The sequence below is a fragment of the Pituophis catenifer genome, unplaced genomic scaffold (assembly GCF_029215685.1).
Source record: "Pituophis catenifer annectens isolate HBS135680 unplaced genomic scaffold, rPitCat1.0.hap2 SCAF_1, whole genome shotgun sequence".
NCBI classification, from domain to species: Eukaryota; Metazoa; Chordata; class Lepidosauria; order Squamata; family Colubridae; genus Pituophis; species Pituophis catenifer.
Genome location: NW_027256881.1, coordinates 266637640 through 266657864, shown reverse-complemented (window position 1 = coordinate 266657864; position 20225 = coordinate 266637640). Strand labels below are relative to the sequence as shown.

Below are 20225 nucleotides of genomic sequence, written 5' to 3'. Positions count from 1 at the left end.
AAGGTTTTGTACATTTAGTGATTGAAAATTGTATAAGTATGAAACTGCTTGGGAGCCTAATTTGATTATTTATAAATTATAATGTTTCCATTTGGCTCTCCTGTATCTAAAATCCCCTGTTTTAAGGCTAATTTAGTTTGGCCCTAATAAATTCTGCTTCTCAGGTGAAATAATAAACTTGATGTTAATCTCTGTGCATTTTGGGATATATTGCTTAAGTGAGCATTGCAGTTTCCACAAGTTTGAAATACCAACCCTAAATATTTAAAGATGTTTACTATTAAGTGGTGCATCCATCCAACTTTCAGATTCATTGTTTTGGGGGTTTGCAGGAAGTAAGGATTTGGGTCTTGATATTCTAATCAATTATTAAGGCGTCCTCACTGGAGTAATTGATAAGTGGTCCAAAAGCTCTTCTAAATCAGTACAGGTTAAGGACAAGATATTTCTACAGAATGGAAGGCAGAATAACTAAAGTAGGGCACGGGACTCTTTATGAAACAGATCTGATTTCTGCAGGATTTCTGTCACTTGCATATTGACATGATTTGCATCAATTTATGTAATTTGCACAATGAAGTCATCAAATGAATGACATAAGATGTTGTGAATGGCATATCCCCAGGATAATGTTCTTTTACTTTTAATGGATAGTTGTTAATAATGTGCACACTCTTCCTTCCATAGAATGTTGGATAAGAGAAATCCAGCTTCAAATTCTCCCTTTACCATAGATGTCTCGAACGTGCTTTTTTCTTCTAAAGGCAGCTGGACTGTTTTATTCCTTGAGGAAGAAGAAAATGACTTCTCATCCAAGAAGTTTCATCAGTTCTGGTGGCGGGGGAGGGATAGAAGGATAGGTTCTTATAGGAGGGGGAGGGGGAATAAAAGGATTGTATTTTATATCCATTGTATCCATCCCCTCATCCATCCTATCAGATCTATCCTTCTCCCCCCCCCCCCATCAGAAGTGATGAAGCTTCTTGGACAGAGGTGGGTTTCAGCAGGTTCTGACCAGTTCTGGAGAACCAGTAGCGGAAATTTTGAATAGTTCGGAGAACTGGTAAATACCACCTCTGACTGGCCCCACCCCCATATATTCTCTGCCTCCCAAGTCCCAGATGATCAGGAGGAAATGGGGATTTTGCAGTAATCTTCCCCTGGAGTGGGGTGGGAATGGAGATTTTACAGGATCCTTCCATGCCACGCCCATAAAGCCATGCCATACCCACCAAGCCACACCCACAGAACCGGTAGTAAAAAAAATTTGAAACCCACCACTGTTCTTGGATGAAAAACAAAACTTCTTCCTCAAGGAAAAAACAGTCCAGTTGCCTTTTGGAGAAAAAAGCGTCTTTGAAGGGAAAAAAAGCAACTTTGAGACAACTATGATCTGGATGATTGAGAATCTCCACAAATTTTGACCTTAGAGATCTTTTTAGACATAAAATAGATAAAAAAGGATAGGGATAATTTTGTGGGAACAAATCAAAACCACACTGCCTTGAGAATATACATGCAATGAATGAATTTTTTTAATGTTGCACAAAACCAAGTACATCTGAAAATATGCAATACAATGGCTTTGTAATGAGTGACAGCAGGAATAAGCTGGATCTGTTGACAAGAATTTTTTGTTCTCTAATAAAAACTGAATTTTACCTCCAAGATATTTAATAAAGAGCAAATTTTATGAAATATCCAAGTTTTTATACAATGTAGTCCTAATTACTAAGTCAATGGATATAACGATCTCAGTAAAAAGGTGCTATGCAGCTCTAGATCTAAGGTGCAGAAAGAGTGAGAAAGACTATGAAATTATAATTTTGGTATTATTGTTGTTACCCATTTGCTGCAGTTTAAAGAGCATGTAAAAGAGATAAAATATATATAATATCAATATATATTAGAAAAATCAGTTGATCATATATCTAGGAAGTCATCCTCAAAGGATAATAAATGTCAGAATCTCTAGACAAAAGAGACTAGAATATTAGAATTATATTAGAATATTAGAATATTAGAATTCTGTATTGTTTTTTGTGCCTTCAAGGGACTCCTGGCAATTGTCTGGATTAGTCCCTGCAGTTTTCTTGGCAAGATTTTGGAAGTGGCACAGTATTTCAAGATATAATCCATATTTGCCCTAGCAAGATTTTTCCGACTTGTCATGTATACATGCTGAGCCCATTGAAGGTTCCTTTTTCTTGTGTTTTTAATTTACTTTTGGGAATCAAACTGCTGTGATGTATTTGAGCAGAATGTACCATAGGTTAGGAATGCCAGTAATAGGATAGAAATGGTATGTGGAATTGAGAATTGTTTTTGTAGTTCCAAGGGGAAAGATTTCATGATGAATATTGTAGCATACTCGTTCTATTTTTAAAACTTGTGTCATGCAAGAAAAAATGTTAAATGTTGGGCAGCTAAATAGAATGAAAACAATTCACTTCAAAAGACACAATGATTTACCTTTGTTCTTCTGCTGACCTACAGAGGAAATTAAACTTATTTAAACTACCTCAGCTTTCTGAGATTATGTTTGTTGCCACAGGAGAGGTAGGAGTTTCTGGGGTTTTTATATTGTTAATTTTTAATGCTGTATGCCACCTGAAGTCACTGTTTTTGAGCTCTGTAGTTATAAATACCTCTATTTGGTGACTTTTTCTTCCTTTAGCTATGCAATATAAACCAAAAAAAAGAGGACCAAGCCACATTTTTTCTATGTTAGTCAAGAATTTTTATTATATGGGGACAGTGTTTGTATTTGCATAATAAAACACACATCTCAAGCATTGCTTAAAAAATAAGATCTTTAACAGTTTGTACAGTTATGTAAATTAGAATATTTGAACTATTGACTTTTCCAGAGTATGGTTTGTATAGAATAGTAAAATAGATTATTCCAAGAAATAAAGTTCTTTTTTTTTTCTTCTTTGGTTGCCTAACAACTTTATCGCTTGAGCTCCACTACAATGTTTTTTTATGCCACCCCCACCCCCAATTTTTTTTTTTTTTTGAAAGAATGGAATAGTGCAGGAAAGTTTGAAAACAGGCTAAGAAAGAATTGTGATGGAGTCAGAAATGAAAAAAGACAAATGGACATTTGGAGATAAGAAAAGTTGAAGAAAGTGACGAAGATGAGTATTTTTGGAAAAGAATGGAATGCAGAAAAGGAGACGAACATAGAAATAGAGGGAAAAAAAGAAGTAGAAATAGAGAATCGACTAAAGGAGAATGTTGGAAGTGAGAACACAATAAGTGTTGTCAGGTGATGTAGAAGAAACTGAAAACATCTGTAAGCAACAGAGATAGGATCCAAATGAATGATTTTGTGCAGGGGCATCTGCAAAAATACTGTTTTGCAGAACTGTTTATTAATTAGGAAATCCTTAGTTGCATGCCATATGGAATTTAAAAATTGGGGAATTCTATCAAGCAATCCAACTTAGTGAAGCAAATGTGATTAATTTTAGTTTTTTTTTTTATTGAAAAGTTTTTCAAAGAAAATTTTTTCCCCAGTATTTCCCCCACCCTTTTTCCCTCCCCACCACCCCTGCACCCCTTCCCCCCAACCCATCCCACCCTCCCCCCCAGACTTCCCAGAGCAAAATACAGGGTATTTCAATTAACAATCATAAGCTAAAGTAACCTAACTATCCTTGAACTACCAAATCCCCCCCCCTGAAACCTTTTAGTTTTTATTAGTGTTATATTACTTTTCTATGTTGAGGTATGTAAAGTGAAAGTACTTCATTTGATGAGTGTGAGTCTGCATATGATCCATGTCCCAGAATAACTGTTAATAAATTACTCTGTTGGAAATAAAAATGTGTGGACATTTAATAGCAGTGTTTTGCAATATTTTTCACAGGCTTCCCCAAATTCCTTGTTTCATTAGTTGACTAAGAGTATCATTGCCTATACATCCCAACGCTATGGATATAAATAAAATGGTCAAATACAAAGAAATTTTAGATTGTCAAAGAAATTTAAAAAGCAGACAAGATTTAGAAAAACAGTGAATAAATATAGATTGGTGGCCTTATTTGCAATTAAAGTCACGATACTTAAAAGATAAAGAAGAATATGGAATTGATTGGTCCCACAACAATTAGATAAATTATTGATTGGCCCGGATGAAAAATTGATAACTAAATTTTATAATTATTTATTAGAATTTGACAGAACCAAGGACATAGTGAAGGGAGCGATGATAGCTTGGGCAAAAAATGTAGGACACACCTCAAATTAGAGATTGGGAAACGATTTGGAACAGAAAATAACAAAATCAGCAAAATATAAAGAAAATCAGTACAAAATGTTTTATTGCTGGTATTTGGCACCTTCAAGATTGGCAAAGATATATCCAAATTTAACCTCAAATTGTTGGAAATGGGGACAAAAGCAGGGTACCTTCATTCATGCAAGATGGTTATGCCCAGAATTGCAAAAATATTGGAAAAAAAATACAAAACTGCTTACAGGAATTAACTGGCGTCCAAATAGAATACACTCCGGAACTGTTTCTTCTGGGGTTAACGAAAAAGAAATACGACAAAAAAAACAACATACATAATTCTATATATAATAATGGCGGCAAGACTAGCCTTTGCACAGTGTTGGAGAAACACAAATATACCCTCAGAAGACTTAATAATTAAAAAAGTCTTGGACTGCACTGAAATGGACAAGATGACACTTGAGTTGAAAGGATTGATGGATTTGGAATATTATATAATATGGTATAAATGGATTGAGAATAGAAAAAAAATAGATAAAGTAGGATTGAATTTAGTTAGAATGTATAAAGTATTAGTGAAATATAGTAATATGTTATGTAAATGGTCACAGTTATGCACAAACTTTCTTCTTTTTGTATTTTAATTGTTGAAAATCAATAAAATATTTATTTTAAAAAAAAGAATATCATTGTCTAAACTGCAATGGGTTGCAGCCTTCTGCTGCCATTATTTTTCTGCCACAGCAATTAATATATTGTCTAAGTAGCTGACATACAATAGTTTCAGTTGTTAACTGCATTTATAATTATCTCTGTCATTTTTTTGTAAAAAAAAATACCTCACTATCCTGTAGTCAGGGGTGTCAAACTGATGGCCCGTGGGCCAGATGAATCACATGCAGGCCACACCCACTCCAGCTCCGTGAAGGGGGAAAACGTTGCGATACATCATGTGAGCAGCAATGTGATGCTGCAGGTTTGACGCCCTTGCGTATAACCACAGACAGCTTAAATGTGACATTCAGGTTCTTTTTATATGACAATATAAAACATTGGGTTTATATGTGTCTTTTTCATAGGACAAAAGAATTGAGTATAGAACAGTATTTCTATATTGTAAACAATGTAGCTTGAAGGCTGTTTTCTACTTTATTTTTATTTTTTTTTTATTTATATGCCGCCCTTCTCCGGAGACTCAGGGCAGCTTACAATGCTTTAAGCAATAGCCTTCATTCTTTTGTATATTTTATACAAAGTCAGCTTATTGCCCCCACAAACTGGGTCCTCATTTCACCTACCTTAGAAAGGATGGAAGGCTGAGTCAACCTTGAGCCTTGGAGAGATTCGAACCAGCAGTAATTGCAGGCAGCTGTGTTAATAACAGGGTGCACTAAACCCCTGTACTATCAAGGCTCTTAATTTTTCCTATTCTTATTATAGCAAATAAAACCAAATGGGAAAATAAGCAAAACTGCAGCAACTTTGTCATGTTACAACATGACTCTAAAGCTGTAGAAACTTTTTAAACATGTTCCAAGACCAGACTAGACCATTGACATGCTGGCTATATGCTTAAAGCTTTGTTTTCAAATATTTTTGGAATAATATAGCAAAAGGACTATTTGTCTTGGTTTTAGAAAGTTTTAAATGGTTTAAAAGATCAAATGAATTTTGATTTAAGACTCTGAAGTTAATTAAAGTAATCTTTCTTGTGGGAAATTATGTTTATGTTTGGTAACAACTATTAAGACAACTTGAAGATTAGACATTGAGTGCATTAGAAGAAATAAATGTATCAATGGCTTCTTTAGGAGAAATATATCATGAATGGGCTCAGGAAATAATTATAAAGGTATCTGCTATTATGGAAAAATCAGAAGGTGTTGTTGAAGAGGAACAAGTTCCATTGAATAAAACTGAAATTGATTTGAATGTGGATTTAACAATGATACTCTACAATGGATGTACAAATGAAAATGGCTAATAATATAATAATTTAAAAGACATAGAAATATTTCAGAAAAGTGTTGTGAATAAACTTCTCTTCAATGGATTTATAAAAGGAACTTGTTGAAGCTGTCAAGGATTTTGTGAGAAGAGACAGTGAGAACATGAACCATGATGTGGATATTACAAAAATGGATATTCCGTTTTATAGTAGAATTACAAAAGGGAGTTTTTAAAGATTCCAACAATTCTGAGAGAAGCAGCAAAGAGAGTATGAGAAAGCAGATGTTAGCTCTTAGTTTGAGGGAACTTTTTCTTTAAAAAAAACCTTTTTCTTTTTATATATATTTTTTTATATTTTGTAGATTGCGTTAGTTTTATCTGTATAACATAATCTTCAATAAAATTGGTGCAAAAATGTCGGCAGGATTTTTTTGGCTCTGATTTTCTACCCTGTTTCCCCCAAAATAAGACATCCCCTGATAATAAGCCCAATCAGGCTTTTGAGCGCATGACAATAAGGCCAAGCACTTATTTCAGGGTTCAAAAAAAATATAAGACACAGGGAAACACGGTAGTCCATTTTCTCCCCCATTTCCCAAGCATTTTTAAAGTTTTAGATCATTTTCCTGAAATAGTGTCAGCAATTCCTTTCAACACTATGTTGTATAAGTCATCTGTTCCTTTGAGGAAATACACCAGACTGTTTGTGTGGCATGCTCAAGGATGGCAGCGCTACCCCATGTTTCCTTTAGATGTGTATTCTCCATTATGTGCCTGCTCACTCTCTTATAATCCTTTCCTCTCCAATGAATGCAAAAACAACCATTAATTTCCTTCTTGCTAATTATCCAAGTATTGAGGTGAACTTTCTGAAGGGTGGGGGAGTGGGCAGGAAAGGAAACTAAAGTAAAATCATTAAGAGGCAAACTGATTAGTCTTACCAATTTTGAAAAGGGAAACACATTTGCAGTCCTGTGATTTCTCACTTTGTGATTGCTTCACTTAATGACAGAAATGCCAGTCCCAATTGTGGTCACTAAACACAGACTATTGTTTGAACATCTACTTGAATAGTAATGGTAATTAGAATAATTTATTTCAGATACCTAACCTCCATGGATCTATTTTTTGTTGATCAAGCAGATTAAATAATGCAACAGCAGCGTAAAGCTTCCTGGATTTTTGTCATGTTTTTCTCAAGAAGAAAGAATGATCTTTCAGGGCTGGCTGGCTGGAAGGACAGACAAAAGACAGACAAGCTACATCTTATTGAGAATACAAGTACATTCCATCTTGTCTAAAACGTGCAATTATACAGTGTACTGTCAAAAAGAACAAAAGGTATATAGTGTACTGCCAATAAAGGAATTCAAGAGACTGTTAACCTGGTAAGAAGGTTGCAAGGTTAATTAAAAAAAAATACCTTGTTCAACAGTCAAAATATTTGAGATAATACCAAAGAGCCAAAGGTGAAAACATGAAGAATAATACAGAGAACAGACCATGGAAACCATAAGCAGACATTCTTGGTAACTTTTTTTAAAAAAATCTTATATGCAGAAGCAATAGAGATTGCTTTTGAAACTCAGGTTGGCTTCAAAGTTAGATGTTTGCATTCTATGTTCAGAAAATGTAAAAAGTGCAATTCTGCCTTTAAATTTTTGGTTAAGTCTGAAAGGTTCTCCCTGTATATTCATTTTATGTTACATAGTTAAAAAATTAATTGGAAGATTTATTCATTTTCTGTCATGTCTGTTAATTAATATTATAACTGTCTTGGTATGCAGTATGGTAGAGTCTGAATAATTTTTTAACAAATAATACTGTATATAAAAAAGTGATCATTTATCAATTTAGCACTTGAAACCAAATCAATATTCATAATGAACAAAAACCTCAAAGTAATAAAAATCTTCAACCGGATGAATAGTTAAGTGTATCTATCAGAGGTGGGTTTCAGCAGGTTCTGACCAGTTCTGGAGAACCGGTAGTGGAAATTTTGAGTAGTTCAGAGCAGGGGTGAAATCTAAAATTTTTCCCTACCGGTTCTGTGGGCGTGGCTTGGTGTGGGAGTGTCCTGTGACTGAGTGGGTATGGCCAACTCGATGTCACTCACAGCCATACCCACTCAGTAACAAGAGCCCCTTCCACCAAGCCACGCCCACAGAACCCGGTAGGAAAACTTTTTAAATTTCTTTCTCCCACGGCTCCACCCTATTCCGTGAACTCCTACTGCTGTCAGGGAAGGCAAGCGCCCGAAAGGTACCGGAGTCGCTCACTCTCCTTGAATGAGCCACTCTGGTCCAGGCACCGTCTGTGCAAGCGCACAGTTTATTTAATTCAGCGGCAGGTTGGATGTGCGCTTGCACAGACGGCGCGTGGACCAGAGCGGCTCATTCAAGAAGGAGAGTGAGTGACTCCGCTACCTTTCGGGCGCTTGCCTTCCCTGACAGTCAACCGCAGGAGAAAGGTGAGCAGTAGGAGTCCGGGAATGGTGCATTCCCCGACTCTGGGGAATGGGGCAGGTAGGCGGAGCTGCATGGCAAAGGGTGAGCAGGCAACGGCTCTGCGGTAAGGCCGGAGTTGAGGAATGGTGCATTCTCTGACTCCTACTGCTCACCTTTCTCCCGTGGCTGGCTGTCAGGGAAGGCAAGCGCCCGAAAGGTACCAGAGTTGCTCATTCTCCTTCTTGAATGAGCCGCTCTGGTCCACGCGCCGTCCGGGGAATGGCGTGGGTGGGCGGAGCCTCCAGCTGCCATTGCTACCGGTTCTCCAAACCACCGGCCATCATCGCTACCCACTCGCCCGAGCCCGTCCGAACCGGGAACATTTCACCCCTGGTTCAGAGAACCGGTAGTAAAAATTCTGACTGGTCCTGCCCGTATCTATTCTCTGCCTCCCAAGTCCCAGCTGATCGGGAGGAAATGGGGATTTTGCAGTAACCTTCCCCTGGAGTGGGGTGGGATGGAGATTTTACAGTATCCTTTCCCTGCCATGCCCACCAAGCCATGCCATGCCCACCAAGCCACGCCCACAGAACCGGTAGTAAAAAATGTTGAAACCCACCACTGGTATCTATCTAAAAAATCAGACCAACTATCTACTGTATATATACTATTAAAACTCTTATTGTCATTACCTTTAGCTGGATGAAATGGTTCATCATAGGACAATAATTTGTCCCTCAAATGGGCTAATTTACAGAATGCATCCAAAATCAAGAACCCATGACTCCCAAGGAAATGAAATGTGGGAAAGTTGTGGTTGTTTTAGTGTTCTGGCTGCTGCTGCACTGCAGGGTTTTTGCTGCAATCACATTCCTCATTATCAACGTTCCCTGACAATTTCCCAGCCAGTCTGGCAATCCCCACTCCCTCCCCAGCAGCAGCCATTTAGCTGTCTGCTGAAAAAGGAAGAGAAAGGAGGGGAGAGGAGAGGAAGGGAAGGCTTTTTGCCCACCCATAGTCTTTCTGATCTCTGTTTTGGTAAGGAAATATCTCTGAAATGATGACTTAGTGTGTGTTCGAGTTGCCTAATAAATATTTATTTTTGAAACTGTTATGTTAGGGCAAACCTAAACTTCAGGTGCAGTGCAATTCATGTACATAAGTATGATCCATAAAAGTTAAATTCAGTATTAGACTTTTCAAATACAGTATGAAATTATTTTTTTCATATTAATGTGTATTCCATCATATTAGTCTGCTATTCTCTTAGTGTGATTTCTACTAAAAGGCATAAAATGTCCTGGCCATTTCCATATACTTGGCAGGAATTTAAAGTTGAATGACATTTATCAGAAAAAAGCTAGCAGGAAAGAACATTAAACTTTTTAAAATGTATTATTATAGTTGGTTGCACAGTTAGCGAGACATTTATACTGGATTTGGCATTTTTATGTATATCCATCTCGATACCACCTATCGAGTCCTTCCCAAGGACCTGGGATAGATATATGTTGTTATTTGATGGTGGTGAATGTATTGTTGCAGGTTGTTCCAAATAAAACTGCCTTTTTCAATTGACTGATGATGATTTTGTCAATGCTGATGGAATTCAAGAGGTGCTTCTGTTTTTCTGGGATTACACACAAGGTGCCTATTATTATTGGTACAATCTTTGCTTTCTTGTGCCATTCTCTTTGCAGATCTTAATATTTTGTGATTTTCTCCGGTTCTTTCTCTTCTGCTGTCTCCAAATACTGCAACATTCGGTATCCAGATTTTTTTGTCTGCCTTATGAATAATTGTTAAGTCTGGGGTATCATGTGGCAGATACTTATCTGTTTGAATTGTACAGTCCAAGAGCACTTTAGCTTTGTCATTTCCTATCACTTTGTCTATTTTGTAGTCCTACTAGTTTTTGCTCATAGGCAAATGGTATTTCTTGCAGATATTCCAATGTACCATTGTTGCTATTTGGTCATGCTGTTGTTTGAGAGCTTTTCTTGAAGAAGCTAATTAGGTGATCTGCTGTTTCTTCAGCTTCTTTGCAGAGGTGGCATTTGCTGTCTGTCCTTGTCTCAGCTTTGTCTTTGTCTGTATTAGTACTGAAGGCTTGGTCTTGTGCAGCCAGAATTAGTCCCTTTGTCCCTTTCTTCAACTTTTCTGGTATTAGTCATTGCCAGGTCTTGCTTGTCTTGGCATGCCTCTTTTTATTCTTCACTTTGCTTTTCTTATAGGTTAGTGGCAAGGAATTCCTTTGGTATTCAGTAAGCCTTCATGGTATCCTAGTTTCAGTGCATCTTTTTCACTGTCCTTCTGATATTCTTCCAATGCCTTTTTTTCCATCTTCAACAATCTGCTGTACTTCCACCATGCCACTCCCACATATTTTCTTTGATAAATAGAGTCTGTCAACATTGCTGTGTGCATCAACGGCATGATTCATTATCATTATTTGTCTGGTCTTCCTCTCTGGGGGTTTAGTTCTGCTTGAGTCCAATTCGAGCTCTATATACAATGATCAAAATTGCCCAGGTGTTAATTCAGTGATGGGTTTCTACCTGTTTGTCCCGGTTCAGTGAACTAGTAGTGGCGGTGGCGGGAGGCTCCGCCCATCCGCCCGGACGTCATCACGGATGCTCTGCGCATGTGCAGAAAGTTCTGCGCATGCGCAGAAGCACTGCACACTCCCAGTTCCAAACCGGTAGTGAAGGTAAGAGGAACCTACTACTGTGTTAATTGCCTTGATGATATTTCCACCGCTGAGTTTGGATATTAAGATATTCACTCTCATGAAGTATTCAATTCTAACCTTCTTTTCTTCGGTGTGCTTGATATTGGCAGCTTGTCCAGGAATTGGTAGTGATTTCATCCAGACTCCTGATACTGTTTCCATAAGGCAACTTGATTCCTTCAGTGTTCACTATTTTTCTTCTTGGTGGTGAGGGCACATTTGTCCAGTCCAAATTCCATTGCAATATTTTGACTGTTTATATGGACAATATTAAGCAATGACTCTTTCACATAATGTATTTCCATATAGCTTCAGATTGTCTAGATAAAGAAGGTGGGATAGCATGGCCGATGTTTTGATACTTGATAGCTACTCACGCTTGATAGTAACCTCTCCTAGTTTATCACAATTTACCAGCAACTATGACTTTAGTTGTGCCATTGATCTTTGCCCAAAGTTTCTGATGTTTCTAGTGACTCCTGTAATTTCTAAGCACTTGATTACCCAATCATGTGGAACAGAGTTGAATGCCTTCTTGTAATCAATCCAAACTCTTCTGGATCCAAGCTTCCTATCTCTAGCCCAGTGTGGTGGTACCCCTTCATACACAAGAAGGGAACTGCCTAGTTTCTCTGGCCCAGCACAGGGGAGCCATTTACCCTCCAGTGGCAGACAGTTCTTTCCTTACATCTGCTATAACCTACGCCCGTGATGGCGAACCTATGGCACACGTGCCACAGGTGGCACGCGGAGCCATATTAGTGGGCACGCCAGCTCAACTCTGGGGCACATGTGCATGCCGGCCAGCTGATTTTCGGGCCTTCTGGGCCCACCAGAAGTAGGGAAACAGGCTGTTTCCTGCCTCTGGAGGGCCTGAAGGGGGGTGGGGAAGGCCCGTTTTTCTTACCTGGCTCCAGATCCTTTCTATGCATCTGGGAAGAGCGAAAACAACCTTTCCCATTCCCTTGGAGGCCCTACGGAGGCTGAAAGGGCCCATTTCCCAACTCCCGGTGGGACAGGAAGTGACTTTTTTCCTGTCCCCAGCCTCCAGAGACTCCTAGAGAGGCTCCTAGAGACTCCTAGAGAGGTTCTGGAGGCTGGGGACAGCAAAAAATGTCACTTCCTGTCCCACCGAGAGTTGGGAAATGGGCCCTTTCAGCCTCCGTAGAGCCACCAAGGGAGTGGGAAAGGCTGTTTTCGCTCTTCCCAGATGCATAGAGAGGATCTGGAACCAGGTAAGAAAGAAAAATGGGCCTACCAGGCCATCGTGTGCCAGAAGCGGGGGTGGGTGGGGTTGCGTGCGCATGCGCGTAGGCACGTGCATGCACAACCCTCCCCTGCCTCCCCTTCTCCTGGCACGCGATGGCAAAAAGGTTAGCCATCACTGACCTACGCTGTCACTTAGCACCTGCAAGTGGGAAGACAAGGCTTGCAATCATTGAGCAAGGCGGTCACAAGGCAACTCCCCCCCCCATTGTTAATGACTGCAATGACTTTTGACCAAAATTATTGGCCCAATTGTGGTTGTAAGTCAGAGAATATCTGTATTTCTGATTCTGGATGTTCTTTCCATCAAAAGAACTGGTTTGTTCTTTTCAAATATACTTTTCTTGTTGGATTTGATTTGTAATAACATATAATTATTTCTTTGTTTTCAATCTTTGTATATTTGCAATGGGTACACAACTTTTATTCTAGTACTCCTGCAATTGCTGGCCCTGGTTGCTCAACCAACAATATTGCGTCCTATGACCACACCACTTAGCAACAGCAGTTTTGGTCATCCCAATTGCAGTTGTTAGGTGAAGGCCTCATCCTTTTTCTACCCTGCCATGCTCCCCATTTCAACTTCCTCCATCTTTCCTTCCATTCCTTCCCTTTTAGACACCCTATAATCTGTTGCCTATACTTGCCACCCCCAGCTGATCTTGACCGACTTTGTCCTCTCACTGTTGATGAAGAATGCCTGGCCATTGGCCAAGGCAATTGCCAAACACCAGAATTTTGATCATATGACCATGGGGCACTACAATGGCCATAAATTTGAGAACTGGCTGCAACTATCATTCATTCAGCACTGTTGTAACTTTGAAGTTTGATAAATAAATAGTTGTTAAGGAAGGACTGCCTGTGTTCAAATATAAAATGACACCACTGTTTAAGGGATGAGGAAAAGGTATTCATCCAATAATATATCTTTTTTTTTAATGAAAACATTTCTGTTGGCCTTCAGTTAATTTCCTTCCTGCCTGGCATGTAGGTCAGAAAATGTAAAAATATCTTTAAAGACCAATGAGTCTTCCAGACCAAAATCAATATATAAAATTTCTGTTAGGAAGAAAACTACTATAACACAAAGCCACATCCTTTAAATTAACATTGTATTTTGAGGCCCATATCTCCAACCATTAAATGAATCCAGCAAATTCAAATTCAGCAAATTCCAGAAAATATGCAAAGGTGTCTCTTATATAGCAAATACTATTTCTGTTAAAAGAATCATAAATTAGTGTGTGATGTGATTTATAGATGTCAAAATGTTCAATTGATTTTTGTTTATTTCATACTCCGTGGTTCCCTATAATTATGAACATTTGATATATTATAGCTCAGTGTCAGGCCCACACTGCACATGTGGGACAACTGGATGCTATTGTGGATAGAAGGAGATGAATATTTTTTGTGTGATAAAACTGAATAAGATTGGACATTAATTAATTTTTGCCCTCCTTCCCGCATTCCACCAGCCAATCTCCTCATTGCACAGTTGGAATTTATTGATTACAGTATGTTGATGACCTTGACAAACACAAGTTTAAGCCTATATCAGCTCTGATATTTTGCTGAGTAGCCATGAACAAAAGCAGAATCAAAAATTATACTTTTGGCCCACTACCCTGCATGGCAAAGACAAAAGAAAGAAAAAGGCAGACACAGTGGAAATTATAGTGTTACATTGTAATATTTTTTATTCTTGTTTTTATGTTATTTATTCTTGTGGTTTCAGAAATATTACATTGATTGTTTTATTTATTGTTGTACACCAGGGGTATCAAACTTGCAGCCCGTGGGCTGGATGCATCACACGCTGACCACGCCCACCCTCAGTTTAGCGAAGGGGAAAAAAGTCACGATACTGTCAGCCCTGGAGGCCATCTTTTTCTTTGGATCTTCAGGGCTGCCACACTTAGTACTGTGGGAAAGTGGGAGGGGGGTTGCATGGAGTTGGTAGAGTTATTTAGCCATAACAACATTCTTTTCTCTGAGAGTCAAGGACATTCAACCTGCTCCTGCAGAGGCGTGCCTGGGAGGCATCTCCAATTGGGACAGTGGATTGATTGGACCACGTGATGGACATGTGGGTGCAGGAGAAGGGACTTTGACTTTCCTTTGGGTGGTGAAAACCCAGGAGCTTTCAGTTTTGGGTTTTTCCAGATGTGCCAGTATGACATCTCTAATAAAATAGACCTTTGAGGAACTGCCTGCCTTGGAGTCTTACCTAGTTGGGGGTATTACCTGGAACCCTGACAGATACGTCACGTAACGACAATGTGACAACGCAAGTTTGACACCCTGTTGTACATTATCTTTGGTAACAAGGGCATTGCCTGGGCATGTCAATTTTTTCAACTTTCAATTTCCAAACATTAGGGGTGCTCAAAAGTTGTGACATGCCTTGGGGATTGTAAAGACAATTTGGTTACTTTAATATAATTTAGATATTCTTGGTAAGGAACTACATAAATATCATAACTTTTGAATTTTGTTTTGATTTTTTCAATTGGGCAGTTATATAAATTTGATTAATAAATAAAATAAAATTACTAAACCCATCTATGTGACGTTATTATATAGCCCTTCCTAGTAAATCAGCATGCTACCTGTTCAATCTCAGAGACGTGGTCAGTGAATATAAATAGTTTGATTTACTGAACCAGAGGTTCCTGAATGAGTCTTCTCCTGTCATCACGCAGGGTCACTTCAGCTTGCTGTAAATGTCTTACAAGCGCACTTTAAGAAATACACACTTTTCCATTCATTTGGGCCTTTATCTCCCATCCCATCTCTCTATTCTACCATTTCCCTTTATGTAGAACTCTTCATTGCTTAACACGGAGACGCTTCAAGATTGGCTTTGTCCCTTAGATGCTTTGGGAGTAATTCTTAGATGCCTTCTAAGATTGTAGGAAATTGCATTTTGTAATGTGTCAGAAAAAACTTTTTTTAAAAAAAAAAATTGTGTTTTTGCTTTCGCTGCTTATTTTAGATGTCAAACCTAAGTAACCCAGAAAGATGGCTTGGAGAACAAATGGGAATCACTAACAATAATTTATCTATTTGATGTTTCATACTTTTTTATTTTCGTATAATTCCAAGAATTTATGAAATACTCAGCTTTTCCACCTAGGTCACATTTGTTTATTCCTATTGATTGCGTCACATGGCTAAGCAAAGCTTTCATATCTCTGCTTTTTAAATGGCTTTTGCTTATAAGTGAAATCTGTTTGTAATTAAAAATTTGCTTCCTACTCTCTCTAAATTAACTGGGATTAACACAGAGCACTAATATAGTTTTTAAAAATGAAAAGTTGTTTTAGATGAGACATTCATTATTTATGTGTGTGCTTTTGTCCTGACCTATACTTCTTCAATTCAGTGTATTCCTCACAGATAAATTTTAACATATCTTTCTCCTCAGAATAAATTTGAAATGATAATTTCATAGGAGAGTTTGGCAAATCGCATAACAAGTTTTGATCCACACATTAGTCCAGGATTAAATTAATTTATATGAGCATTCACAAAAATGAAAACAGTCTTTTGCCTTGTGAATTTAATATGAATTATTCCCATTCTTTTTTGTCTACAGGTTAATAATGAAAATGTAGTCAAGGTTGGCCACAGGCAGGTGGTGAATATGATCCGACAAGGAGGCAATCACTTAGTTCTTAAAGTTGTCACTGTAACCAGAAATCTAGATCCAGACGACACAGCCAGAAAGAAAGGTACCGTCTTTTCATTATTTTAATTGTTTCAGATGCTTCTTCATAAAAGAATCTGGTATGCCATTCCATTTTCTGATATTCAGGTAACGTTAATTAAAAGAAAAGATGAATGTCCACATTCAAGAATACAAGGGTTCTTTTATGATAGATTTCCAGTGGTGTGGACACTGGGACTTCTGCAGTGGTGGGTTGCTACCGGTTCGCCCCAATCCACGGCAAACCATTACTGGTGGCGGTGAGAGGCTTCGCCCATCCGCCCGGATGCTTCTGTGCCCACGAGTGAATCGGTAGCAACGGGTTTTGAAACCCACCCCTGAACTTCTGGTGCTATCATTGCTCCTGAAGTGCCTTTGTATGTGTATGTGAGATAATTGGGTGGAGACTAATTTTATAATTGATTACTATCCTCCTGCAATGTACTATTACATTCTGTATGAATGAAACAATTTACACAAGTTGCCAGGATGAATATGCAATTGCTCCACAAGAAAGTAATTCCGGCATTGCTAAGTATCTTTCTGAGAGATAAAAGAGAATTAATACATTTATATCTGAATCCAATTAGGTTTTGTTGTAATCTGTCAAAAGCATGTGCTAATACATTTTCATATACATGGTTCTCCACGTTAATGGCCATTCCTACTGATTGGCAAAATGTGGTAGCAGATTTTCTGGATATCATGAAAGAGGGATAATTGTTAGCTATTTGATTTATTATAAATAATAAATCACAATCCTTCAAGATGTCTTTGACCTAGAAAATGTATAATTAATAGATTCAATCAACAAATATACTTTTTATTTTTTATATATTCAGATTTTTAATCAATAATAACTATACTGAAATAATTATTTTAAGTTGATATAAATAATAAAGGCACTCTGTATTTTTGATGTCTTTTTTCTTATTAATACATCTAACTTGCAACTATTCCATTGCTGTGAAATACACATGCATGTTACCATCTTTATATGACATTTGCTTTTATGGTTGTATGTCACCAATCAATAACTCAACATGTTTTAAATCATGCACATACATTTATAAAAGAATAACTAATCTTGATAATAAACCAAACATTGATTATTGGGTATTTCTATTTAATGAAAGTATGATATCATTGGAGGTGGTAGTAGAGATAATCATAATATAAAACAAGGTGAACAATGAGCTGGAAATGACATGTATTCATGCTAGAATAAAGCTAGGGTTCTTATGTCATGCTATCTTTCAACATTGTTTATTGATTGAGTATGGTGATGGCAATATTAAATAACAGCATCTCCCATATTTCTATTATTTTTTGCCAAGCTGTTGGCACTTTCCTTGCTTTTCTAAGACTTTTCCACTTTCAATTCTCAAAGTTAGTGGTGACAATAATTTGTATAAGGAAATCCTGCAGCCAACCACCATGCATTTTGGCAATTGAATGTTGGTTAATGGCTTTTATTTGTTCTTTATCTTTTCCATGCAGTTTGTAATTTATTGATCTGAATTTATGTTACAAATATACCTGATCAGAATTGTTGTTCACTGTCTACTCCTAGGAGCACGATTAAATATAGGAATGAAAGTACATGATTCATAAATCTCTTTATTTTCCATATGATTGCCAGTTTTATATATACTGTATGAGCTTCAATAACATAGCAAAGCATTCTTGTGATAACCCAATTTTGGCATCAGCATGCTATGCTTATGATGATTCATTTATGCATTTTTATCTCATGATTCTAGAATAGTGTAAAACTATGAGTTCAGCATAGCAAATGTATTGTTTAAAAAGTCAAGTACCATACAGTTTTTGCATAGCCAGAAAGTAATACTCATGTTTTGAAAACTGTTGTATCTAAGATGTCTACTGCAAGCTTTCATTGAGTTAAATTAATATCCATATGTTGTATTTCTTATCTGTGAACTTTTTTGTATGTAGCTCATAAGTATTGCTATAGATCAGACAACTTTATCTTTTGGGCACTGAGGCAAGCAGTTTAAGTTTCATTTAAATAGTAATGTCATTTTGAATTGAATCTGAACAATGTATTCTGAAGTGTTTTTACTTATTATCTATATCCTTCTGTTTAATGCAAAGCCCCACCACCTCCAAAACGGGCTCCAACCACTGCACTGACCTTGCGGTCTAAGTCAATGACCTCAGAGCTTGAAGAGCTTGGTAAGAAAGTGTTTTTAAAGAGCATGCTGCAATGATGGAGATGTAAAGCCAATGTTATACTGTTTGAAAGTGAACTGCACCTTGTACTGAACATTGGATTGCAATGATTACATAGGAATGTTGCATTTCTGGAGGCTCCACGTTTGCATGATGAGCATGAATAACCTTGTTTCCAGCTCTGCAAGAGAATGTATTTATCATTTATATGCATTATCAATTTAAACATTAAATTAAAACTGTAGCTTATTTTATTGTATTTTTGATTAATCAGTTCATCTAATATTGTTTTATTTTAAATTTCTGTGGCCTCTCATTAGTGGATAAAGGTAAGCTGTTAGTCCTTGTTTTTAAAAAGCTGACAAAAAAAACAACAACTATGTACCTATAGCTCCCATTGGGGTTCTTTGCTTTGATCCCCAAATGCAATTAGCAGATAGAAACAGATTTCTGCTCTCAGATCCCCTCTATCAGCAGTTCAAAGCCGATTTGAAGCTTTTGCACAAATTTAACAAGCGACTATCAAAGTTATCATCTCTGACAGACACATTTGCTTGTAAGATGGAAAAGGGAAACTGCTTTATGGGGGGTGGGGGTTGTAGCCTTTTCCCTCTGCTGATCATTTAATAACTGACAAAGAAACAATATCCATTAGGCAAAGGAAAGGATCCTTCCAGAAATGCAGCAACTGTGCACTTCCTATCATTATTATTTTTTTTTTTTGTTCTGAGCCAGTCATAATTGCTTATTTATTACTAAAGTTTTGAGGAATTTGTATTAGTAAGAAAAACCATTTTTTGAAGGTTTTTTTGCTGTTTTTAATAATTGCATGGTAATTGGTTTAGTTATCTTATGAAATACAATGAAAGTTACTGAGTAATTGGTTGATTCCTAATAACTTCATTCATAATCTTATTTATGTTATTTATTAAATTATTATGCTTCTCAACTCACATTTTGAGAGAATCTTGATCTCTCTTACTAACCAAATGCTTGGGAAAAAAATAACATAATCTTTTAATATTAACATACATAAATAAAATAGGTGCAATTTTTAACCATCACAATTAATTATTAAGAAGTTATATTTAAGTCTCTCTATTAAAAAAACACCTTTAAGCTTTTTGTAATTAATTATATTTAAAAAAAACTAAACAGTTCAATAGAAAATATTTGTCAAATACAAAACTTACTATTATGTGTACATTTTCTATGCATTTATTTTCTTGACTATAAAATTTATTAAAATTTTCTTCACAGAAGCACCATTCTTATTACAAAAGACAAAAATGTTTTATTATTATTTGTTTTTAACTTAGTTTTGCGATGATTTTCTTACCTATTTAGGGAAAATAAGGGGAACTTATATACATGCTAGTGTTGATGTGTTTTATTTTTGTCAGTATCAAATTTCTTGATTATTGGGAATATTATTTAATTATCCTTCTCAAGAGTTGGTAAAACAGCATACCCTCTTTTCATCCATTGTGAAAGGTTTATAGACCTTGTTTTATAAGTCAGATCAGTATCTTAGATTTTTAGACTGAGTTGCTTTTTTATATTGTTGAAAAAAAGTCTTCCTGTCATCTCATGGAATATTTTTGCATCTTTTTGTTATGACAAAATTAGGCTTCCATAATCAAGATTAAGGAGAAGAGATTAAGGATCCTTGATAGG

General features: G+C 36.9%; 1 protein-coding gene across 6 annotated transcripts in view; it reads left to right on the top strand.

Moving 5' to 3' along the window:
• SHANK2 (SH3 and multiple ankyrin repeat domains 2) overlaps positions 1-20225 on the top strand; it is a 364128-nt gene that overhangs the window by 297197 nt on the left and 46706 nt on the right. For all 6 annotated transcript variants that reach the window (XM_070935393.1, XM_070935377.1, XM_070935363.1 and 3 more), the window contains 2 exons: positions 16242-16377; positions 18471-18551. In XM_070935393.1, coding sequence (XP_070791494.1) covers positions 16242-16377; positions 18471-18551 — 217 coding nt within the window. The remainder of the gene's footprint in view (positions 1-16241; positions 16378-18470; positions 18552-20225) is intronic.